This window comes from Lissotriton helveticus, chromosome 10 (genome assembly GCF_964261635.1).
Source record: "Lissotriton helveticus chromosome 10, aLisHel1.1, whole genome shotgun sequence".
NCBI lineage: Eukaryota > Metazoa > Chordata > Amphibia > Caudata > Salamandridae > Lissotriton > Lissotriton helveticus.
Window position 1 is genome coordinate 247,115,348 of NC_136071.1, and position 26,360 is coordinate 247,141,707.

General features: G+C 44.0%; 1 protein-coding gene across 1 annotated transcript in view; it reads right to left on the minus strand.

Annotated features, from left to right (window-relative positions):
* The window catches only part of LOC144783990 (uncharacterized), a 330,381-nt gene that overhangs the window by 230,195 nt on the left and 73,826 nt on the right, over positions 1-26,360 (minus strand). The window contains exons 3-4 of the mRNA XM_078662705.1: positions 12,870-13,064; positions 7,554-7,606 (exon numbers count right to left, since the gene is read on the minus strand). Coding sequence (XP_078518831.1) covers positions 7,554-7,606; positions 12,870-13,064 — 248 coding nt within the window. The remainder of the gene's footprint in view (positions 1-7,553; positions 7,607-12,869; positions 13,065-26,360) is intronic.

Here is a 26,360-nt window from a genome sequence, read left to right on the forward strand (position 1 = left end):
GGTACGACGTGTTAAAGGCTTGCGTTACCTACCCTTCACTATCTGCAAAGGGAGATAGAATATTCCTATTCTTCCTCGTTTGCAGGTAGAGAAGATCGTTAAGAGAATTAACTTCGAACAATTCAATGCTCGATTGAAACAATCAACAAGGGGTACTGTGAACACAAATGAACGCCGCTTATATACATACGCATTGCTATTTTCAACAGGTTGTTCCTAATGTTTCTATTTTAGCGAGGTCAAAAGAGATCCCATTAGTGGCCTACTGATTTTGCTCGATTCCTTTTGTTTTTTTACACGATTTTTCGCTATCTGCAAAGACTAAACAGAGTATTGCGACTCTGTGCTTGTTTGTAAATAGAGAATGAACCAAAGAGAACAATCAATCAAATGGAGAGAGAAGCAGGCACGACGGATTACAAAGGGGGAAAGGGCTGCGTTAACTACCCTTCACTATCTGCAAAGAGAGAGTACTCCTAATAGAAATGAGGGGTGGGGGGCAGCAATCAAAGCAGATCAGTGTGCATAAACACGAAAAAAAAAATTCTTACCACGTACTTGACATTCGACAGCTTATGATATTTGCTATTAAAAAACCATTGAAATTCACTGAAAAAACCATAGGTTATAGACCATATATAGTTAGGAATTAGCATTTACAAAACCTTGAAAATTCACTGAAAAAACCATAGGTTATAGACCATATATAGTTAGGAATTAGCATTTAAAAAACCTTATTTTACTCACACAAAACCATTGAAATTCCATATATAGTTAGTTGCACTAACTATATATTGCGCACCCGCAATCCACTGCTGATGATGTCACATATTACATCATTCATGACATGGTCAGTGACATCACTGATGACATCACTGATGACATCTCAAATGACATCACTGATGACATCTCACTTGACATCAATGATCACATCACTGATGATATCATTCATGTGACAATACAATGCATCTCCTCACATTTTAATATAACCTCTGTTTCACCCAGTGTTAAAAACAGAGTATAATTTTTGAAACCATTGACACACCAATACTAGTTACTACATACGTACTCACTGATTCCTACGTCTACACACACATTCACTCATTCACCCATACAATCATTCATACATACAATCACTCATGTTTACAACACAATCATATGCACTCATACACCTATACAGACACTCACACTCTGCCACTCATCCATGGAGTTACTCACACACCTAGTCAGTCCTGTAAAGAATCAATCACACTTCCATTTTCTACTCTATACAGTTAAACATAGAGCACCTTACGTTTTCAACCATATACTAACACATACTTACTCTCTTATACAATCATTGATACAAGTACACATTGATCTGTACAGAGTCACACACCTCCCATCCAGCCACACACACACTCAGTCTCCCATGCAAATACTTGGGCAATCAATCAATAACCCATATAGTTACTCATATAGCTACTGATCAACACATGCAGCAGTTTACAGAACAACAGACATAATGATGCACAAATTAAGACAGTTTAGTCACTAACCCATGCACTCAGTGAGACACATTTAATCACTCACTCATACATTCAGTCATGCACCTACTAAATCCTTCGTCCAGACACTTATACATCCACTCATTCTTCAATATGTAAGACATATTTTAACTTTACAGAAACATAGTCACTGGATGTTGTCATCAGTGATGTCATTTGAGATGTCATCAGTGATGTCATCAGTGATGTCACTGACCATGTCATGAATGATGTAATATGTGACATCATCAGCAGTGGATTGCGGGTGCGCAATATATAGTTAGTGCAACTAACTATATATGGAATTTCAATGGTTTTGTGTGAGTAAAAAAAGGTTTTTTAAATGCTAATTCCTAACTATATATGGTCTATAACCTATGGTTTTTTCAGTGAATATATATATATATATATATATATATATATATATATATATATATATATATATATATATTTAAATGTATATATTTTTTATTAATTATAATTATTGCAACAACCTGGCAAACAACTAACCCTGTCAGAAGTAATTCAAACAGGAATTATAAGGGTGCAAATCTTCTACACCTTAACTTTGTCAAAATCGATAATCAGAACTCAAATCCTTGATTACAAGGCTAATCTGGTAGATGTAAAGTAAAAGGAAATGCCTGCAGGCTTTAACTAATATTAGTCACAATCCACCCTCAAAAGACTTTTGACTATAACACATGCATTTCATAATAAATAAATCAGGCCTAAAGCTTTTGTCATAACTTTTCATAATAATCTGATTAGACCAATGGCATCTGACCTACCTTTTCCCAATGAAGCTATCATGACTATAACTTTTATCATTGGCTTATCACCATAACCAACTACTGCATTCAGCTAAGGCTTTCCCACAAGTCATACAACCAGTTTACCTTAACCCCTTCTCTGCAGGGGTAATTCCCCCGTTGTGCTGGGGGGGGGGCGCACAGCGCCCCGGTGCTGATGACGAGCTCAGCTCGTCATCAGCCACAGTGCTCGTGTGCTAATGACGAGCTGAGCTCGTCACGGCCACGCCCGTTCCTTAGGATGCCCAGCACAGCAGGGGAATTATCCCCGCGTGTGAGCGTTCTAACGGCCATGACGAGCTCAGCTCGTCATCAGCACACGAAGCATGGGAGGGGTTAAAAGAATTACAAGTATGTTAAAAATTACAGCATTCAAAACATAGTACATCACTCCTAAGAGGGCCAAATAAGAATTACCATAGTGCAAACTTCTATCGCCATGGTTTGGTGGAGAAGCTCACCTTGTCTCCTATTATAATCTCTGAGATTCCATGCCACAAAATGCATGCCTACAGGCTTTAGCACAGTGTGACAACAATCCAATCTAAACAGATAAAGCCTTTAGCCCAATATGTAGTAAGGGTTACCAGCATTGTCATACCTTTTTATAATAAACATCTCAAACCTTTGGAATCTGGTATAACTGTTCATAATGAGCCAATGAAGCCCACAGCCTTTACCATAGGCTTGACACCATAACCAACACTGGCCTACTGAAATGCAAATCTGGTGGGAATTCTCTTGTTTACAGTTATAAAATTACAAATGTGTACAAAATTATAAATGACAAACCAGTTTGCAACCCCTCTCAAAAAAGCCTAACATGCATTGACACAGTGAAAATCAAAGGGGATGACAAACATCAAAAACCATCGTCCAGGGCCGGACTGAATACCGGGCAGTTTGGAATGCTGCAGAGCTGGGGGCTGATTTAATTGCAGTGGGGGCTGATTTCGTTCATGGAGACCTGCGTGTGCTTCGAAAGCAAAACGAATTTCGTTTAGTACACGCAGGTCCCCATCAACGAAATCAGCCCCCAGCTCAGCAGCATTCCAAACTGCCCGATAGCCAGTCCGGCCCTGCCATCGGCTACTACGGTAATGAGTGATATTACAAGTAATAATATATCTCTCTGCAGCCTTTAATACAAAATAAAATACACATTGACTTTAACATATGCTTTTCACAATAAATATGACCTTTATGGGAACATTTCACAATAACCAGATCAAGCTAATACTGTTGATAATTGGCTTGCCATCATAATCCACTAAATCCTGTTGTATTAAGCATATGCTTATCAGCACAGCAAAACATGCAATACAAGCACTCTTTTTCATTGGAAACAAACAACTTCTGCCTAATCAAGTGGTACTTCTGAAAGCTCTTTTTCTGTAGATAACATAATATCTGGCAACTGCTGCGCAGCCAAGCTAGATCTAAAAATCCGGCCCTTTATACCATGAATTAAAACAATATCTACTCTAATTGCCACTAAGCATACTGTATACACATTGTGTACAGGAAGGGTGACCAGAGGTGAACTATGATGCAAGGCCTGTGTGACGCAATGCGAGTAGCAACACAAACAAAACCAAGCATTGACAAAGCTAACAGGTCTCCGATCTAAAATCTACACATCTGCACATGCATCACAAAATGTGCATGCATGGCTTGCCTTCTTGCTATGGGTTTTCTGTAAAAGAAAATCTATTCCAAATAGTCTGCTGATGCTCACTCATGCATGTGTGTGCCTGCAATGTAGCATATGGTGGGCAATTTTAATTTACATAAAAAAATGTCTGATGTCTATGTTATAACATTAATTTAAAATGTCACCAACTCTCAGCCTGCTCTCCTACTGTGATATTTACTCAGTGTCCAGCCACAATTTTTTCCAATGTTTTCGTCTATCTAAGCTGTGCCGCTCCACAAATGACTTTTCTTTTGGCTTATGCACTGGGTACCAGAACTATCCTTCAAGACAGAGCAGATGTAACAGGGATTTGTTACTGACATCCTGGGTAACAGCATTGCAGAGTACAGATGCCCCGCCAGACAGGTTGGTTGGAGCTTCTTCCCTGAGGTGTACAAACCAGCTTTAAACCTTCTTATTCCTCCGGTTTGGTCCTGTTGGACACACATCTCAATACTTTTAAACACTCTCTCATTCATTGGCCTTCCTGGGTGCTCACCAAGTCTTGAGAAAAGACAAGGGGTAAAAGACAAGGGGTTGATGAGCAGTGATCTGATTTTGATTTGATTTGATTCGTGATTTCTAGAGCGCGTAGCTACCCTCGGGCGTCCCAGCGCTAAAGTAAGGCTTGACAGTACTCTTGGAGGTGGATTATTGGGGGAACAGCCAGGTTTTCAGCAATCTGCGAAATGAGAGGACATTGTTTTCTTTGCGGATGTTAAGGGGGAGGCTGTTCCACAGCTTGGAAGCGTTATAAGAGAAGCAGCGGCCGCCAGTGCGAGCTTTCCTTATTCTGGGTACGCTAGCCAGAAACAGGTCGTCTGACCTGAGTTGTCGGGCTGATTTGTGTGGCTTAATAAGAGGTCTCAGTATTGGGGGACCCTTGCCTTGTAAGATTTTATGGGAGATGCACAAGGCTTTGAAAGAGATACGTTCTTGGATGGGGAGCCAATGGAGCACCTTGAGGGAGGGCTTGGCTGAGCATCTAGATTTCGTTCCCGTCAGTAGCCTTGCTGCGGCGTTCTGGGCGTGCTGGAGTTTTTTTATAACAGCTACAGGTGCGCCTAGATATAAGGCGTTTCCGTAGTCCAGCCTTGATATAATGAGGCCCTGAATCAAGATTTTCCTGGACTGGGGGGGGATCAGTGGAAGAATCTTGCGGGCTGCTCGCATGAGTCCAAAGCAGGTACCTGCTGTCTTTCTCGCTTGGGCTCTGAAACTAAGATCTTGATCGAGCCAGAAGCCTAGACTTTTCCAGACACATGCTGAATCTTTCGTCCATCATTCTTGGATTTCCTTACAGTAAATGCTCCTCAGTTAAATGAAGGGCAATAAATCATATGTTAGTTACTTATTCAATGTTTGTTGATGTCTTTTTTATTGTCTTGTACCTATACAGGTCACTGCTGTGCATAGTGTACATATGGGGTTATAGATCTTGCATCGCCTCTCATGGTGCTTCTCTCCCACAGCACAGCCCTGCATCTAGCAGACCTTAGTGAGTAGACAACTCATTGGTGACAACCCCAGGCCCCATAATGGGCACAACATGAAACCAAGCCTTATAGTTTGCTAGATGTTTGTCACCACAGAAACCCATCTGTAGCAAATTATATATCGCGCATCACCCTAAAACATTACATACTAGACTCAACTCATGGCGCCACCATGCACACAACGTGGCTACAAGACAAGTGGCTTAAAAATTTCTACCGCAATGTCACATCCAGAACAGATTGACTTACACGTCGCCAAACAACATTACATATTAGACACAACTCCCAACATCACCATGTGTCAGCCATCCTGTAGAAGATAACTTAAATGTATCAAACCCGTTTACAAATAGAAAGACATCAAAGCCACATCATGAGCAATGATGCCTCCAAACGTTAACATCTGCATGAAGCAGAGCAATGATCAACAGTACACCCCCAGCAGAACCAAAACCAATCGAAGTGACCTTCAGCACATGCTCTACATAGATGCATAACAGGTTCTAGCAGACTGTTCAAGACATTAGTTTACTCTAACATTGCTGCCCGCTATACTACTAGACTTACGTCTAAAAAATACAAAATAATACCAAATATGTTATCAATAGACCACTTTGACTATGGTCTGTGAGAATCCAGAAGCACTTTGGATCATTGGAAAGATGGCAATGAACTACAGAAATATACATTACATTATAGATTGCACTTTGCTTCTAATATTATGTTTTATCCCCAGGGTAGTGTTATTGCGCTCATTTCTCAAGACAGGGCTCGTAAAGGAGGAAATTTGCTAACTTAGGAATTCTACATTTGGACCAAATTTCTGACTTCAATGAGATTTTAAGACCTTTTCGCCATGGCAGAGCTTCTTTCACTTCACCTCAACTAAATACATAGTTGTCCTCCTAAGTCCTACCATGGGACTATGATTACTTATGCCCCTGACATGAGTAAATCTGTGTGCATTTCGCAAGTGAGAAAACATCTGTAAGAATGAATGTAAATACCCACAAACCTATGACTTTATTGGTGTACACATACTTTTGCATGTAGCCCACCTAGGAATTCCCCTGAATCCGTGCCTACTTTTGCAAATCCGTGAATGCCTTTACAACTGTGACTTTTTTCAATCTTGATTATTTTAATCTGGTTTTAGAATTTCTCTGTGTACAGTTACATTTAGAGGGTTTAACATGCTTCAAGAACTGTGGGCCTCAATATGATGGCAGTGGGACCGCCACCGTCAGCCCGTCAGTGGCTGTCCCACCGCCATCGAACCCAGCATTACCGTCCGCCGCATTATAATGGTGGGCGGAAGTTGGCGGTTGGAGAGTCTGAACGCCACGGATCCTATGGGACCGTTGAAAGGTCCGCTATCCCTACAATGGCTTGCCCCGCCATAGGGATTACAATGTCCCTTCCAGCCAACCATTTCATGGCGGTTTACCCGTCATGAAAAGGCAGGGGGAAAGGGACATTGGGGGCCCGTAGCAGCCCCCCTTCCATCTGGCCCCTGCACCATGTGGCAGGCACCGCATGATGCCTGCCACATAGTGCAAAGATATGTACAGACAGGGGCCCATGGTGTGGGGGGGCCTCTCGAGCTGGAGGGGCCCCCTCAGCACAGTACTCGGGCCTGAGCACTCTGCATTAAATCCAGAGCGGGCTCCTCCATGTATGCCACTGTGTAGAGGGTGTATATTTTGTACTACAGTGTGTGCTGCAGCCCGCAGCATATGCCGCCATACAAAAGATACACATTGCGACCGCCTTGAAGACGATCACATCATGATACCGGTTGCGGTAGTCGGGCAGTCCAGTTTCCGAAAGGGATGGCGGATTGACATAAGTCCGACCACCAACCTAATCAGGCCCTGTGTCTCTTGAATGTTTAGACTAAGGCACTCATGCTGCATAACTTATTACAAACAAACACTAATCACAAACAATGCATCCTATTAGTGCATATATCCAAAAGTACAACATCTTAAAATTATTTTAATAACCACAGAAAGTACAATACCTGCTTTTGTTCTTTAATGTTCTCTGGCAATTGGTACGGTCAGTAGTGGATTTCTGTAAAATTATGCAGTGTTGTTAGACAATGTTTTGAATGCACCTATGAAAAAATCTAAATTAACACCACTTTCACTTTTCCTTTATTAATAATTAGCCTCATAAAACAACCCATTTCATCTCTAATCCTTAAAGAGTGTCTGTTAAATAGGAACTTGTGTTGATGTCTTAGGACTCTGTAACAGGCCTATGTTAGACTTGGCATATTTGGCGTGGTTTCCCCCGACTTTTTGCCTCTACCTCCTGTATTTATGAGGCAGTGCTGGATTTAATTTTTGCTGGCCTAAATGCTTTGGGCACTTAGCCACTGCTGATCAATGTCAAAGTGCAAGTGCTCCCTGTGTAAATTGTTGTTACAATTGGTTCTCCCTGATTGGCAAATTTGTTTACTGGTAAGTCCCTAGTAAAGTGCACTCAAGTGTGCCAGGGCCTGTAAATCAAACACTACTAGTGGGCCTGCAGCACTGATTGTGCCACTCACATGAGTAGATCAGAAAAGGTAACTCTGACCTGCCACTGCAGTGTCTCTGTGCAGTTAACTGCCATGTTGACGTGGAAAGTGCACCCACTTGCCAGGCCCTATCCTTCCCTTATTTTACATGTAAGGCACCCCTAGGGTAAGCCCGAGGTAGCCCCCTGGGCAGGGTGCAGTGTACGTGAAGGGTAGGACATGTACTGGTGTGTGTGACATGTCCTGATAGTGAATACTGGCAATTTCATTTTTCACTATTGAAAGGCTATCTTGCCTCAGGACAGAATGGGAAATGCTTTGTACCACCTTACAACTATAACTTCTCATTGGGACAAGATAGAGAAATAAAGTATAGGCTCTTTGAACTCAGAATTTAATAACACATCTTTTAGTAAAGATGGTTTCTAAATTGTGTGTTTGAAAATGCCACTTTTAAAAATCAGGCATTTTCTTGTTTAACTATTCAGTGTGCCTCTGCCTGTTTGTGTATTGACTGTCTGGTTTTGGATAGACAGGGGCTGGGGATGTGCCTTCACTGTAGAAAGCCACTGGGGGTTGAGGTGTGCCTGGACCTTCCTGAATGACTCAGAGCTGAGCTGAGTGGCTCAAAGCGTCTCTAAGCCCATTCCAAACCAGTTCTGCCCTCACTGATGCAGCATGACCGCAGGGGGTGGAGACAGCAGTGTGCAAGGGAGACAGGCCCAATTCAGGTGTAAGGTAATCTTCTCCCACTACTCTGTATGCAGGCTGCATACAGAGTAGTGGGAGAAGATTACCTTACACCTGAATTGGGCCTGTCTCCCTTGCACACTGCTGTCTCCACCCCCTGCGGACATGCTGCACCAGTGAGGGCAGAACTGGTTTGGAATGGGCTCAGAGACGCTTGCACATAGAGAACAATCACATTTTGGAGTAGAAGTATTAGACCTAAAACCCATGAACGTTAGACTACTTCTGGAATCCAGAGGAAACTTTGCCAAAGAGAAGAGCTGGAGAAACTGAGGAGAAGTACTGCCCTTTTGCTGCGTGCTGACTGGGGTTGACCTGCAGTAGTTGTTTCTGTCAAGGAAAAGAGAAGGACTTTGCTGAGTGCTGTGTACCCCTGCTTGAGGAAGCAATTAATATTAATTTGTTACAATCATGGACACCTGCTCAGCTGAAGCTCTTTTTAAAACACTCCAAGACTCAGTTTTGACCTTGACTCTCAGCACTGCACTAAATTGCCTTTATATAAAAATGTTGCAGAATCTATAGTTTTTAAGAAAACACAACAGTATATTAATTTTTATTTAAAGCATGGGGTCAGGAGATCGATTGTGTTGTTCCGATTTGGGATACTTCCTGCAAAAACAGTTACATGTAGGTGGCACCCAAAAGAAAAATCAAGTATTATCTGTAATCTGAGTAATGGTGGAGAGCAGGACTTGGAACATTTGTTGTTCACTTGCCCAAACGCGACAGTGGTAAAGGCAAGAAAAAGGTTTTTGCAACCAATTTATACCAAATGTAGAATTAACTCTGTACAGGAATTGATCATACTGTGTTAGGCTCCGCCAAACGAGTTTGTCTGCTACAATTTTTATACATTTTTAAAACCTTTTTTAACTTTGTTTTAGAATGAAAACCTCTCTTTTAACAAAACGGTTTAAAATTGTATATTATGTATGGAATATTTGTGGTTCTCAGTGGAGAACCAAATCAAATAAAATTTGACTTGAGGAAGATCTCAAGGGTTTGAGTAGAGCTTGCCTCCTGTCCTGAAGTCTCAGGGACACAAAGACTTCACCCCTAGCTCCCCTGAACTTCCTTGCTCAGAGTTCTGACCTGCCAAGAGGTGCCTGTAACTGTGATGGGCCTCTGGAGGTTGTTCCTTCTATTGGGAGATGGAAAAGCAACGCAACTACAAGAAAATCGACGCACCACACTTCCCAGTATAAGAATTGGCTTGGTAGTTTGGTTTGCCCTGTTCCCATCATGCACTGGGACAGGAACAAACTAATTTGCATGTAGCCAGATTCTGAGCTGGGATGGTGCAGTGAGCTAAAAAACGGTGATGGATCAAGCCCTGATCTTTGGACTGGGTAAGAGTGGTCTGCTTAATTCAGACACTCTGTTCATCACCACCCCCTTTTCTGAATCATTTTGTCCACCATAAGCGTGGAAGGGTATACTCAGATGTGAGTCCCTTGCTCATTGCACCATCAGGATTCAAGCAAGCCGGGCCGACGACGGCTGAAATGCCAGAAACCGGTCCCCGGAAGCTTGTTTCCTTCCCAGTATAAGAATTGGCTTGGTAGTTTGGTTTGCCCTGTTCCCATCATGCACTGGGACAGGAACAAACTAATTTGCATGTAGCCAGGTTCTGAGCTGGGATGGTGCAGTGAGCTAAAAAACGGTGATGGATCAAGCCCTGATCTTTGGACTGGGTAAGAGTGGTCTGCTTAATTCAGACACTCTGTTCATCACCACCCCCTTTTCTGAATCATTTTGTCCACCATAAGCGTGGAAGGGTATACTCAGATGTGAGTCCCTTGCTCATTGCACCATCAGGATTCAAGCAAGCCGGGCCGACGACGGCTGAAATGCCAGAAACCGGTCCCCGGAAGCTTGTTTCCTTCCCAGTATAAGAATTGGCTTGGTAGTTTGGTTTGCCCTGTTCCCATCATGCACTGGGACAGGAACAAACTAATTTGCATGTAGCCAGGTTCTGAGCTGGGATGGTGCAGTGAGCTAAAAAATGGTGATGGATCAAGCCCTGATCTTTGGACTGGGTAAGAGTGGTCTGCTTAATTCAGACACTCTGTTCATCACCACCCCCTTTTCTGAATCATTTTGTCCACCATAAGCGTGGAAGGGTATACTCAGATGTGAGTCCCTTGCTCATTGCACCATCAGGATTCAAGCAAGCCGGGCCGACGACGGCTGAAATGCCAGAAACCGGTCCCCGGAAGCTTGTTTCCTTCCCAGTATAAGAATTGGCTTGGTAGTTTGGTTTGCCCTGTTCCCATCATGCACTGGGACAGGAACAAAGTAATTTGCATGTAGCCAGGTTCTGACCTGGGATGGTGCAGTGAGCTAAAAAACGGTGATGGATCAAGCCCTGATCTTTGGACTGGGTAAGAGTGGTCTGCTTAATTCAGACACTCTGTTCATCACCACCCCCTTTTCTGAATCATTTTGTCCACCATAAGCGTGGAAGGGTATACTCAGATGTGAGTCCCTTGCTCATTGCACCATCAGGATTCAAGCAAGCCGGGCCGACGACGGCTGAAATGCCAGAAACCGGTCCCCGGAAGCTTGTTTCCTTCCCAGTATAAGAATTGGCTTGGTAGTTTGGTTTGCCCTGTTCCCATCATGCACTGGGACAGGAACAAACTAATTTGCATGTAGCCAGGTTCTGAGCTGGGATGGTGCAGTGAGCTAAAAAACGGTGATGGATCAAGCCCTGATCTTTGGACTGGGTAAGAGTGGTCTGCTTAATTCAGACACTCTGTTCATCACCACCCCCTTTTCTGAATCATTTTGTCCACCATAAGCGTGGAAGGGTATACTCAGATGTGAGTCCCTTGCTCATTGCACCATCAGGATTCAAGCAAGCCGGGCCGACGACGGTTGAAATGCCAGAAACCGGTCCCCGGAAGCTTGTTTCCTTCCCAGTATAAGAATTGGCTTGGTAGTTTGGTTTGCCCTGTTCCCATCATGCACTGGGACAGGAACAAACTAATTTGCATGTAGCCAGGTTCTGAGCTGGGATGGTGCGGTGAGCTAAAAAATGGTGATGGATCAAGCCCTGATCTTTGGACTGGGTAAGAGTGGTCTGCTTAATTCAGACACTCTGTTCATCACCACCCCCTTTTCTGAATCATTTTGTCCACCATAAGCGGGGAAGGGTATACTCAGATGTGAGTCCCTTGCTCATTGCACCATCAGGATTCAAGCAAGCCGGGCCGACGACGGCTGAAATGCCAGAAACCGGTCCCCGGAAGCTTGTTTCCTTCCCAGTATAAGAATTGGCTTGGTAGTTTGGTTTGCCCTGTTCCCATCATGCACTGGGACAGGAACACACTAATTTGCATGTAGCCAGGTTCTGAGCTGGGATGGTGCAGTGAGCTAAAAAACGGTGATGGTTCAAGCCCTGATCTTTGGACTGGGTAAGAGTGGTCTGCTTAATTCAGACACTCTGTTCATCACCACCTCCTTTTCTGAATCACCCTCTAGAACAGGCACTGCTGTGTAATGAGGTATCTTACCACAGGCATTGTCCACCATTTGAATTTCCCATTCTTCTTTGGTTTCAGCATTTTGGATGAGTCCTAGATATAGGTTCAACATTCACTTTCCCTGCCGCCAGAGGGAGTACAGCTCAAAGGGACCGGTGAGTGTATGAGGCCTTTTTTCTGGGTGGTATGATAGAAGGGGATGTATGATGGTACAACGTGGTACATAACACCGCAGTACCATCACAACGCAGCTTTTACAACGCAAGTCGTTACCACGACTTGCGCTGTAGGGTGCTGGACTTAGGAATAGTATGATTTACTATTCCAACTCCAGCCTACGTACAGTAGGGAAGGTGTTGGAATAGTAAATCACACTATTCCTTAGTCTAGAGCGCCCTCCAGCGCAAGTCGTGGTAAAGACTTACGTTCTAAAAATCCGCGTTGTAATGGTACTGCGGTGTTATGACCGCGTCGTAATGGTTGTTTCCCTACAGAAGGTGGCTGGTTACCAGCCACTTTGCATTTTCTTCAGAAATTGGAGAAGAAAATAAATGTTTCTGATAATACTCACAGTAAAGTCCATGTTTGACATTCTCCTCTTGATCACTCCCTGCACTTGCAGCTGTCTTTCAGGGCTTGTCTGCAGGTTTCTCTCTGACTGTTCTCCAGATTTTCCAATGCTCATGCGAAGGGAGGCCTCTGCCCAGTGGCTAGCGAAATTTCTCCGAACACTCCAACCTGGGGGTCGTTCATTTTTCAAAGCCCGCTGGTGGAAAAAAAGAAAATACTCAGACGAGTACATATAACCAAAGTAAGTATTGTTTTTTCTTTGCTCTGCTCGTTTTCTGCTTCTCACACTCTTTTGAAGGCTATGTGATGACATCCATGACCTGAACATATGGCTTGAAGCAGGTGAAGCTTTTGACTGTTTCTGAATCTGGTCCCAGGTACAAAATTACCTGGTTGTATCCATCACTATTTTGAAGTCAACAATATCAACCTATAAAAATATTATGTCCATTATTTCACCTACCACTAGATCAACAATGTACGTATGTAGAGATAATACTAATCTTAATTCTACATCTACCTACCTTGATGATATAGTGGTAGTCCATATAGTAGATTCAATATTTTGTGATGCAATATATTGCCAGTGATATATTAACCCCATCCATACCAATTAACGCATTCCATCCACCTACATTCTCTACATATATGAACACCTCTTCCAAGTAATGTGTAACTACTTAAATGTATGCATTCTTTCAAAATCAAATCTTTATGACTGTTCCTTCATAGAGTTCCAGGATAGGGGGTGGGGTGGGGATAATGGCCAAAGATATATGTGTACTGTGGCCACACTCCTGAGAGAGGTAAAGTAAACATTACCTATAATAAGTGTCCTGGTCTGAGCCATCAGTGGCATGGCACAAAGTGACAATTACTCTTAGGAAGTGTGAGGCGTGCGGGTAAAAAGACTCAGGCCATCAAATCTCAAAGCAGGTAGAGAATGACTGATGGAAGCTACAAATCAAGCTCAAAAACACAAAAATAAACATACCCAATACTGCCACAAAACATGTTCAGCAATGTAATAAAGGGAAAGCGAAGAGAATGGTTTCAACGATTCCAAAGCAAGTCAATGGCAGGAATCAATAAGATGTGTTCCTATGGAAATCAATGCAAATATATAAAAGCCAAAATGTTGAAAAAAACACTAAAATCTGGATGTGCAGAGCTATTTGTGCACCCACGCTCAATTTAGGGACATACCAACTGCATTCCCAAAGGAAAATACCGTTACAAGTCACCTAATCAGGAATGGTAGGATTTTTCACCCATAAATTCCAATTGTAGTCACAGCATTTCTGCCAGTATGTTGGAATCTCCATTTGCGATTTAAACCACGGAGGGTTTACCTACGGAATAAGCTCAAAATCCTAAATAGTGCAAGTTTGAGGGTAAACACCAAACTTTGCAGGTAGCTCCTTACTACGAACACACCTGTACATTTACTCCAGTCCAATATGGTAATATTGTTCCAGGACATTGTTTTTTTTCCAAGAGAACAATAAACAAAAAACCCATGTTACAGCTTAAAAATGCACTTTAGCATTCCATTTCTGCATGCCGAAATATACACTTGTAACCAGGTAACGGAAATGGGCCTTGGCTCATAACCAGTCAGGCTAAACCAAATGAACTCTAAATAACAATATGTGTGCCAGGACTGATAGTTTCTTTGAACAATGAAACTTAATAATGACCCTTATGAATAAAACATAAACATCTGCTTGAACATTTGCATCATTTAATGAAACAACTCAATCTTTTCTTTTTTCAATTTTTAGAAAAAAATATTTTCTGTGTGAAAAAAACACCTTATACAATAAATTCTATATAGAAATATGTACAAAATATACAGAACATTTACAGTTTAACAAATTGCACTTACACCACATCCAAACCTCTTTCAAACTTGCCAAACATACTACACAATTGTCCCTAGGAGCACCAAAGTCCAAGTGAAGAGAATTCAAGTGAAACAAAATTTACACTTCAATAATGAAAGTTGATTATAAAGCAACGTTTGTAGTGATTTCTCAATTTCTAACAATCAATCAACTAAAATGAACGATGATAACTTCTTAATTCAGGTGACCTGGTCCCAGGTTTAGGGCTTTGAAGGTTTGTAAGATTTCGTTCTTCTATTAAATCACAATCAACCAGTGAAAATATTTCATCACCATCACCCTCCCAACAAAGGGGCTGACCCTATTCTAGTACTACTTAGACCTCGATAATAACTAAAGTGCTATTCTGGATACAAATTGCAAATCCAATAAAAATATGCCTGACTCACTATTTACCAGGTGGAAAATTTGACCGGATTGTGAGTTAGGGATCTTTGGATCAGGAATAAATCACAATTTGCACTTTTTCCCCTTCTTCCAAGTTACACAAAAAAGGAAATTCACAAATTGAGCCAGGATTGATCTGTGTGAAATTAAGCGGACAATCACTTCAAATGTGCACAAACTGTGCCTAGGTTGTAAAGCAGTTTTAGGTGCAAACCTCTGCTTGTAACTGAAACGGAATTGGGCCCTACTTCTTGTAATTGCCTTGGTTACTTTTCTTTGTGGCAGTCCTTATACATTCGGTCAAGCAAATATAACAGGTAAATCTTTGTAGGAATTAATACCAAATCAGACAAGTCAGAAAACTCAACAGGTCGGTGAAATAACTCAACTTAGAAAGTATAAGTACAATTTATATGAATGTGCTTCTTGGAATGGGTTGAAAAGTGTTATGTATTACTGCATCTTACATGTGGATGTAAGCAATGTGGTTAATGGTTGATTGCATCTTATATGTGGATGTCAGAAATTGTTTTATGAGTTGAGGGGGGTGAAATCCTACTCAAGCAGCAACCACCATCCTTATGAGAGTGAAGTCACAAGCAAACCCAAACTTTATCTGTGCTCAATCCTCTGGTAATTTGGCAGAGTTTAACTTAGAGGCAATGTGTAATGTATTTGTGTCATACTTCAAACAATAATACAATGAAAACACGAAAAGGATCCCAAACCAAATTAGAAACAATGAGTAAACTTTAATAAATAAAACAAGACCAAAACAACAAAAATCCAGTCAGTGGAACTGGAGATAATGAATTTTAAAGGTTTAAATTAAAATAGCGCCAAAAAGCCCAAAGCCTTACTCATAACCGGGAGAAAGTCTCAAGTTCAGGTCAACTGCGATGGAGCACAGGTCGGAGAGAGGGATCAGGTTAGTCCTGCTGAATAGTTGCTTTCTCAGTCCAGTGCAAAGAGCCATGTTCATCTGTAGAGGGGCCCAAGGAGGAGGGAAGCATTTTGAACAGTTGTCGTTGCAACACGAAGAACAGGATTGGAATCGCAAAAGGTTGTCACTTTAGCACAATGATCCTGTTCTCGTGCGTGAATGGTCAAACTGGAGCTTAATGGTGGCACTTCCTACAAGCTTTCGAGGCCCGTAGCATGAAGAGTCAGGTTGATGGAACTTCCCGCTGGCAAGCAGTGCGAGTAACACTGTTTTGGTGCCAAAGGGCCCATTTGTGGGCGCAAAGACCCCAAAAATTTCATATTCATCTCCACTAAGGCCACATCAAGAGTCCAGGACCTGAGTGACACCACTTGGGGTCAAGGAATGGATCCAGCTAGATCTGGGTCCTTGTTTAGTTGGCTGGCAGCCTGTTATGTCCCTCTGGCTCTGAACAAGAGGCCAGCAGAAAAGCCCTTGGAGTCACAGTAAGTCCAAGGGGCAGGTTCAATCCATCCGTCTCAGGCAGGAGGGCAGCAATGCAACAGGGTAGCAATCCAGAAAGGCAGCGGTCCTGCAAGGCAGTAGTCTAGCAGGGCAACAGTCTAGCAGAGTGGCATTCCTTCTTCCTGAAAGAGTCTGCACAGGAAATTAACTATCACCACTTTTCCTTTCTTGAATCGTTGCCACCTATAGCACTGTATTTTTGATTGGAGCCCAATGACTTTCTCTGAAGTATGAATTCTTCTTTTATATAATTTGATTAATCCTTCTTTTGGATAATTGAATTAATCATAAACCATTTATAATCTTCATTGCTTTTTTAAACTGGTAATTCTTGTATTCACATGCATGTGTAATCCATCACCAATTCTGTGCATAAAGTGTACAGTGTCCCCATTACATTTCGGGCGAAGATTAGCCCTTTGTTAGGAGGTGAAGATCCATATGGTATAAAAGAAAAACTCTCAGTCAAGAGATCCATTTTTATATATCACTAAAGGCTAAGACATTGAACATTCTTCCTTTTGTTAAACCAATAAACACTTTAACAAGTGAAAATTATAACAAATGAACACTGCGTTAAAATGAGAACCCAAAAATACACTGAAATGGGTCCATCATTTATGCGTTCAAGTGATATCAAAGTTTAAAAGAAAACAAACTCGGCTATGTCATCAAGTTAAGGTACTATGACACAAGTGCCTAAACACATAAACTTGATGTTAAAAATTAAGCCATTCCGGATATGTACTAGTACATACAGTGTGTATATTATCTGCATTGTGAAAAATATCTCAATAAACGTATGCATTGTCGCATGTCCCTTGTAACCCTATGTCTCGTCTCCCAGAGTGAGTATCCCACCATGGTGTTAGCTCGATTTCACCCATGTGACTAAAGCTGCTCCGTGTGTTGTTTCATAGCAAGCAGCTGCACAATTTCCCATGGATGTCCCAGTCAATTGCAGATAGTATTTTCTTTCCACCTGAAATAACTGTGATACATTGTGAAATGGACCAAAATCTGAGAAAAAAACATTAGGGCGTCTGATATAGAGGCCAGAATAAATGCTTGTTCCACTGCTTAAGACCCTCAATGTGGGTTATGGAAGGGTATGATGACTTCACATTGATGTTACATACGTGATTCGTCCAATCTACTTCAGTCAAGGTTTGCAGTTTGTTTAGAAAGTCTGTGGTGTCTCGTAAATAAGACTAACCCACTTGTACAAAGGGCTGTAGGTGGAAATTTAGGAACTTTCCAATAGGTTTATGTATCAAACCTGTAGTCGAGACAATAAGTTTGAATGGAGGATTTTCCTTGAACTTTAGTATTTTTAGTAATATGTACATTGTGTGAATCTTCAGAAATATCTTTTCTCTGTCTCCATAATGACATCTCCCATCAAACCGTTCTCTAAAATCACTCTCAGGGCTGATTCGGATGTCGATCGGAGGTTTTCCAAAAGACAACTAAGGTTTAAACTCAGACACCGTATTACAAAGACGGCAGTCGTAGTTTAAACCCCAAGGAGCACGTTGGCCAGTCAGAAGAGCCTCATAATCCCTAACAGACTGCTTTCCACCATCGAGATTATGATGGCACTGTCCGACAGCAGTTCCATGGTGGGCTTTACGACATGGAACTGCTGTCTGAAAGTGCTTTTGGGGGCCCGACCAGGGCCCCATTCCCCCTGGCCCTCCAGTGTGGCATAGGTGTCCCCCTTCACAGTCCTGCACCATGTAGCAGGCACCGAGAGGTGCTTCCAAACGGTGTAGGGATGTGCAAAAACGTCAATTTTTCAATGAGAGCTTGTGCTGCAGGCGGTTTAGGCCCGCGGCTCAAGCTCCCATTGAATAATGGAAGTTTGCGACAGCCCCATGTGCAGTCACATCCTAATTCGGTGTGCAGAACCGCTGACCTATGGTCTAGCGGTTCCTCGCCAAAACATCGTAATGAGGGCCTCAATGTTTTCATGAATGCTCTAGTTGGATCTGTTTCCATGGTTTTGTGTGTGCATGAGTTGTTAACACACAGATCAACATTCCGTTTATAGAATTCTTCATCCATCATGACAAGGGCGCCACCCATATCTGCTTTTTTGAAAATTATTGTGGAATCATTGGTCAGTTTTCTCAAAAACTTGCATTCATCTCATGTTATGTAGGAATGTCAATGCTTCCCGTGTCTTATGGTTTCCTTCAAATTGTGGTTGTTAATGGTTTTGGGTGTATCCAATTTTTTATGACTCATCAGAGGTATAAAATGCCTTTGAGTTGGAAGATGTATGTACGGTTCTCTTCAAATCTTTCTTTTCCAACACGTTCTCAAAAAAATGTTGTAACAGTAACTTTTGTGCAAATCTAAAAATCTCAGTCTCAGTCATCATTTGTGTAATAGGTGGATATACATGAAGTTCCTTTTTGGAGAACCTAACATACCTCCTTTGTCAACTGTCATTTAGACATGTTTATAATCACGGTTTGGCCCTACTTCTTGTAACCCTCTGATGTTCTACATTGGTCTCTCCCCCTTCAGGCTTCTGTTTTGAAGCTGGACTGATTGTCCAAAACTATTGTGATTCCTTATGGTTGTTGCCTCCCATTCTTCAGGAGTTCTTCCCTTATCTTCTATCGGTTCTGTGAATATGTTATTCTTACTTAATTTGTTGCTCTTTAGTACTTCCTTCATCGGAGGTAGATGCTTCTCCTTGTGATTTATTACTGTTTACTCTGTTTTGTCTTCTTTACGCATATACATTGGTCCAGTTACATACCTCTCAAAGTAAGACGCTAAAATTGATGTATTCTTCTCTCACTTATTTATTTAGTCAACGTATCAATTTGTGCTTGGTATCGTTTAAAATTACAGTCCAATTATTTTCATTTGTCTTTTCTCAATTTCTTGTTTGAGTTGTGTGATTTCTTGTGTCAGGTCCTTCAAAAGTCTTTATAGTTCTTCTTTGATTTATGGGATCAAACCCAAAATTCATTGTTTGAGATTCCAAACCACCGGTCTGTGAAAGTCTGATTGTTCTTATAAGGAGCGGGTTTCAATGAAATCCGTAGACCTCTAGGAATTCGCCTTGCTTTATGATATTTTATCAACAGTGTAGCATGCAGGCGTTGATTAACTTCTTTCGTCATCGAGTATGCCAATTGTTTTATATTGTTTTTTTAATGTCCCAGAACCACTGGTGATCTCTTTAGACTATAGAATCAATGTGTATATCTGTTGTGCTTCTTTCCTTGAAAAGCCTTGCGCTGTTGCTCTATTTTCAGGAACATTATGATGGGAGGAAGTATGGACCATAGAAACGACAGGAGGTACTGGGAAAGAAGAACAAATTAAAAGCACGGAAAGAGGACCAATATAAAAGACTATTTTTCTGTTGTGAGTGACACCATTGTGCTTGGGCGAAAGACCGTCAATCACACCAAAAGGAGGTAATGTCTGAAATGGACTGACCCTTTTCCGCATTGCTATGCTGTGAGGGGCGGAACAAAAATGTAAAGGACATTAACAGACCAATGGCCGAAGAGGATTTTTTGCAAAAATCAGGGGGGCAGATTTACAAGCCCCTTGCGCCACCGGTACGTCACCTTTTGTGTCGTACCGGTGGCGCATTTTCATGCCCTGTGCTTTGAAAGTGACTCAATGCGGCACAGCCAAATGGCTTGCGTTCAACTCTGAGTCACTTTCATTGTAAATCTGCCCCAGAAGGTCTTGGCTAACGTCAGAGCTAACAATTGTAACACTAATGGCAGTGTTGATCTACTGTTGGTGTGGCGCCGTGGCCAGGGCGACTGACATTGGAATCTGGGGTTCACGGTTCGATCCCTGGCGCCGGTGGCAGATTAGCCCAGCACCATGTGACTCTGCGCAATAGCTCGCTTAATCTTCCCGATGGCCCCCAGCGCCTAGAGACCCTTACCGGTGATTGTTCGCGCTTTACAAATGTGGATTATTATTATTACTTAATGGTGAATGTTTAAATTCATGGTTTCACCAAATGTGGACTCCAAGACTGTTCTAATCAGTGTTTAGAACAAGTGCAATTTACGAAACACATCAGAGGAGGTCACTGTGATAATACCCGAAGCACTGTAATTACCGAGCGCCGCGGGGGCCAGAATAATGACTCAGCGCTATTATTACTTTCGCAGCATGGTCCCGACTGCCAGAGCTGGGCCACGCCTCTTTATTTTATAATCGCGCGTGGCGTCATGCGCCAGCGCTCCTTCGTCACCTCCGGGCGTGGGTAGACTGAAACGCTACCCTGTCGGAGGAGATTACATTCCTTCTAATCTTCATTAAACAAGAAACATAACATCAACCTCTAGATCTGTTACCCATTCCGGGCGTGCAATCGGTCCTCAGTTCTTTCCCAGACACAGGAGACAGTCCGCTGCAAAACCTTGGTCCATCACACCATAAATCCCGCCAAACGGGAAGATGGAGCGGGATTGCTCCTCAGGCTGTATCTGGAATGTTCTTCTGTGATGATGATAGGCAGGAGCCACTTCCTGTGAGACTCCACCCTCCGGGGCTCTCACCAGGGAGTCGGACAGTCCTCTGTCTGGAGTTCCGAGTAGTGATGGTGTTTCTCTGTCAGATCTGTCCGGATCATCCATGGGGATAGTCCCTTGGCCACCCTCTACCTCTTCAGCCACTCTCCGTTGACTTGGAGCAGCTTCCATATGATCCGGTCTTGAAGAGTTGGGAGTTCCAGCATGGACCTTTTTGAAGAATGATATATTCTTAGTGAGTTCTTCGGTTCCTCTCCGGGCTCTTACCATTGTGCCGGTTCGGCGGATCACTGTCCACGGACACTGTTCAATCGGGAGACGGAACTTGCTCCTGGGGTGTCTAGACTATGTCCCTTTCTTGAATGGTCGACGCTCTCGCTCTTCCGGCGATGCTAGCTCGGTTGTTGGTACTGGTCCATTTGGCTAGGGTCCTCGCGGTGTTGACCTGAGGAAGGGCCCAGTTTGGGTGATGGGGCATAGTGTCACGCACCACTCGACCCATGCTTGCTGGTCCCGGTGCTCTCTCAGTCATGAGATGAGGCGTCAATCTGTATTCTCTCAGGAAGCCGTAGATGGCTCTTTTAAGGGGTAAGGGGTGCTTCTTCAGCATGCGCAATACGAATGACCTTATTGAGAGTGCGCATGAATCTCTCTACTTCCCCGTTCGCTTGGGGCCAGCGCGGTGTCACCTTCCGATGTTGAATGCCCCAGGACATGAGATAATCAGCAAACTCTGGCCCCTGAAAGGGCGGGCAATTATCCGTCTTCACCACCTCAAAGATCCCGTGAGTTGCAATGATCTTTTCTACTTTTGTAATTACCTCCATGGCTATTTGACCTCCAACGATTTCTATCTCAGGGTACTTTGTGTAATCATCGATGACCACAAGGGCATAGCGCCCATCTGGCAGGTGCCCAAAATCAATACTGACGCACTCCCACGGTCATCGGGGGTTGTCTTCAGTGATGACGGGGTGAGGACGATCCGGTTGGCCTGACACCTGGCACCATTGGCAAATTCTGACTGTCTGCTCGACCATCGGGTCCATCCCCAGGAACCACACCTCCGCTCTTAGATGACCCTTTGTCTTCCCCACACCTGGTGCCCTCTGTGTGCGAGGTCCACCGCTTGTTGAGCAAGGCTTTATGGGATTACCAGTTGCAAACCTCTGAGCAAGCAGCCACTCCCGTCGACCGAGAGTTCGACCTTGATCCGCATGATCGATTCGAATGTCGCCATCGCCTGGGGGGTCCAACTGGTCATCGTGGTCTGAATGGGGTGCCAGTCGTTCGCCTGAACTGCGGCGATGACTAGTTGCAGAGACTTGTCATTCCAGGTGGCCTCTATTATAGCTTCAAGGCTTATCGAAAGTGGTCCGGGCCTCTCCGCTATGAACGGACATATTCCTCCGTGTCCTCGGCATCTTCTTCTTCTGCTTTGGTTGCGGCCCTCAGGTGCCTTGATAGGTAGTCAGCTGAGTTGGATGAGCCTGGCTTGTACTCCACCCAGTAATCATACCCTTGCAGTTGAAGGATCCATTTCTCTATCCTAGGAGGGGGCTTTGATGCAGATCCTTGAAATAGTTGGATGAGGGGCTTGTGGTCGTTGGAGACTGTGAATGGGTGGCCATACACGTAGACGTGACAATGCCAACAGGCCCAGTGGATTACAATTGCACTGCTCTGTGTCCATCAAAGAGTGGCTCACGTATGCAATTAGGGCCCATTCATCATTGCATTGTAGCTGCGCGAGCACTGCTCCTAGTCCTTAGGGACTGGCATCAACGGCCACATTGGTGGGCCCAGCAGGGTCAAAATACGATAGCGTGGTTTACGCCGAAAGGGCGGCTTTAGTGTCTTTGAAAGCTTGCTGTTGGTCGGGGCCCCACTGCCACGTGGTGGTGGACTTCGTCAGCTCCCTGAGGGGCGTTGTGACGTTGGATAAGTCCGGCATGAAACGCCCACAGAAGTTTACCATCCCTAGGAAACTCTGTACTTCTGAGATGCTGGAGGGTGCTGGGGCTTCCTGAACGTCTCGCACCTTGTCATGGTCTGGGGCCACTCCTTTGTCTGAGAACGTGTAGCTGAAGAAACTAATTTTGTTCTTCAAGAATTGGCACTTTTCTTTGTGCAGAGAGAGTCCGGACTCTTTGATCCGTTGGAGAACACTGCGAAGCCTTCGGTGGTGGTCTTCCATTGACGAGGCGTACACCAATAGGTTGTCACTTGCATTAAAGACTCCAGGGAGTCAGCTGAGGACTTCTCTGATGGTGTTCTGAAACACCTCAGCGGCACTCGAAATCCCAAAGTTGAGACATCTGTATCTCCTGGGGCTGACATGCGTAGAGAATGTAGTGATGTACAGAGAGTCTGGATGTAGGGGCAGTTGGTGGTATCCTGACCGTAGGTACATTTTTGAGAATCACACCATTCAGTTCCCCCAGGATGTCATCGATGGTCGGTGTTAAGTGGCGCTCCCTTTTCACCGCTGTGTTTGGGAGCCGCATGTCGACACAGATGCGGACCTGCCCTGGCTGTTTTGGCTTTCTTGCCACTACGATCAGGGACACCCACGGAGTAGGTCCGCTCACCTTCTCTATTATCCCTTGCTTCTCCAGTGCTTCCAACTCTTCCTCTACCTTTTGGTGCAGGTGGAATACGATGCGCCTGTGCCTCAGTGCTACCAGTTGGAGTGACGGGTCAATATGGAGAGATACCTCTTTCCCTTTCAGGCATCCAATGCCTTTGAAAACGTCATCAAATTCTTCCATGATGGCCGCCAGTTCTTCTTTTTGCACTGCCAGAGCGAATGAGATCAGTCTCAGTTCTTCTGCTGTCTGACCGCTTACCAGCATTCCACTTCCTTCTTTGGTCACGTACACCGTGGTGGGGATCTTGAGGTCTTGGTGCCTAAGTTCCGTTTTGAAGCATCTCAGGACTGGGAAGGGTGTCTTCGGTCCGTAGGCAAATACCTGTATCTTCGCTTCGCGCAAAGGTGGGTGTGGACTCACCTAGTTGAACACGTTGGTAGCCATCAATTTAATCAAGGCTTCTGTGTCTATGGTGGCCCACACTTCTTGGTGGTGAATCTTGAGTCTGCACTTTGGAAGTCGCCGTCTCTTCCGTTGTGGCTGATCCACTGCGAATACATAATGGATAGGGTAGTCTCCCGCGTTGTCATCCATATCTTCGCTGTCTTGCGTTTAGGCTACCGCCTGTGCCTTCTCTTTCTGGGGCTTCCACGACCTGCAGACTGCCACAAAATGGTTCATCCACCCGCAGGCTGGGCACCGCTTCCCTCTCACTGTGCAGTGTTGCATGCTGTGGGGCGTGCCTCCACAGTAGCCACATTCTTTCCTTATGTCTTGTGGAGGTTTCCCCAGGCCTTGGCGTGACTTGGCCTTCACTATGTTCACCGTCTCCGCCATGTACACCTGTTCCATCTTAATGGGGCGGTGAAGGGCGGCCTCCATGTGGGACGCTCTGGCCTGCGACAGTTCCTGTGACCTTCCCAGGGTGAGGATATCAGCCAGGGATTTCCCGGACTCTTGGAGGATGTTCACTCAGAGTTTGGAGGAGTAGCATCCTTGTATTATCTGGCCTCTGATCTCATTTTGTATGTCCTGGAAGCCACAGGTGCTGGCCAGTTCCTTCAAACGCCCATGGAATGCGTCCAAGAACTGTTCTGCTTCCTGTTTGGCCTGGCAAAAAATGACCCTTTCGTAGTCTCTGTTCGCCATTGGCTTAAAGTGCGCATTAAGAGCGTTGAGCAGCATCACATACCTTTTGGGGGTGGCCTCCACTAGTGTCTTGTAGATGCGGTGTATGTCCTTGCCCCCTAGGTGAAGGAGTAGTGCTCTGCGTTTGTCCCGGGATATACCTGCCCCTTTAAAAGAGATTTAGACGATCAGTCCAGTCCCACCATCGAGGGGCGAGAGAGGAGGGGGCACCATCCACGACAAAGGGCTCTATGGCTGGGATCAACGCCATCCTAGCACAGTTGCGGGTACACCTCGCGGCACGTGCCCTACCCCTCTACTGGATGGGGTGGCAGCCGCATGGCCGAGAATGACAGTGGCGCAGTTGGGGTTTATGTCCTGCGTAAAATTGGTACTTAGCTTGACTTCCACTCCACTCTCCTCCAGGGCGCAGGGGTCATCCACGTGCATGGGCTCTAGCTGATTGGGGCTGAAGGTGGGTCACTTGCTCCACACAGGTATTTCTAATGGCTGCAGGGCCGTCATAGCTGGCAGCAGGCTGGACTTATCTGTGGAAGTAGGCCTGCAAACAGTGACAGCAGGCATGTATGATGTAGCTAGCTCTTCACATGGCTGTAGAGCCTCTATGGTAGGCTGCAGACTGGCACACAATGCGGCTGCAGGGCCTTCTCATACGGCGCCAGCCACTCTAAATCAGCAGCTGTACACAGACCTCGGCGTGAGCCCGTCATCGCCTCGTCGCCAGTGTGATAATGCTAGCGGCGCGGTAATTACCGAGCACTACAGGGGTAAGAATAATGACTCAACGCTATTATTACTTTCGCAGCTTGGTCCTGACTGCCGGAGCCAGGCCATGCCTCTTTATTTAATAATCGCGCGTGGCGTCATGCGCCATCGCTCCTTCATCACCTCCGGGCTTGGGTAGACTGAAACGCTACCCTGCCGGAGGATATTACAGTCACCAGTGTTCTTTTGGTACAGCATTCAGCCATGAGCTATAAAGAAAACTCTAACAGAGGAATGTTAAATGTGTCACCGAAAGGATGGCGACTTGCTTCTTTTTTGTGTTTCCAAACTTTCCACAGCTGGGAATCAGCTTAGTGAAGAATTAAATCACATCCTCAAAAAATATGTTACAATGATACAGGTCCTAAAAGTGGTGGCTTGAAAAAACTATTCTCCCTTTGGATTTATAATTGGTGGTGTAACAGAACTGCACTTGGTATGCTGGAGATTGCCGCTGTAATGTACACAATGTTTGTTTTTGTTCACCAAATCTCATTGGGCAGGTTTTAATTTTCACTATATCTAAATACATCAGTGAACATGAGGCTTTACATGCATTTAAAAAAAGAATATTAAGAAAATGATTTAGTTCATACAAAATATAAACATAATAAACACCTAACGAGGTATTCCAACTATACTAACCCCCAGTCAAACTTCACACCACATTTTCATGTAAAATCATAGATTGTCCAAACAGACAAGACTGTGTTATGTTTT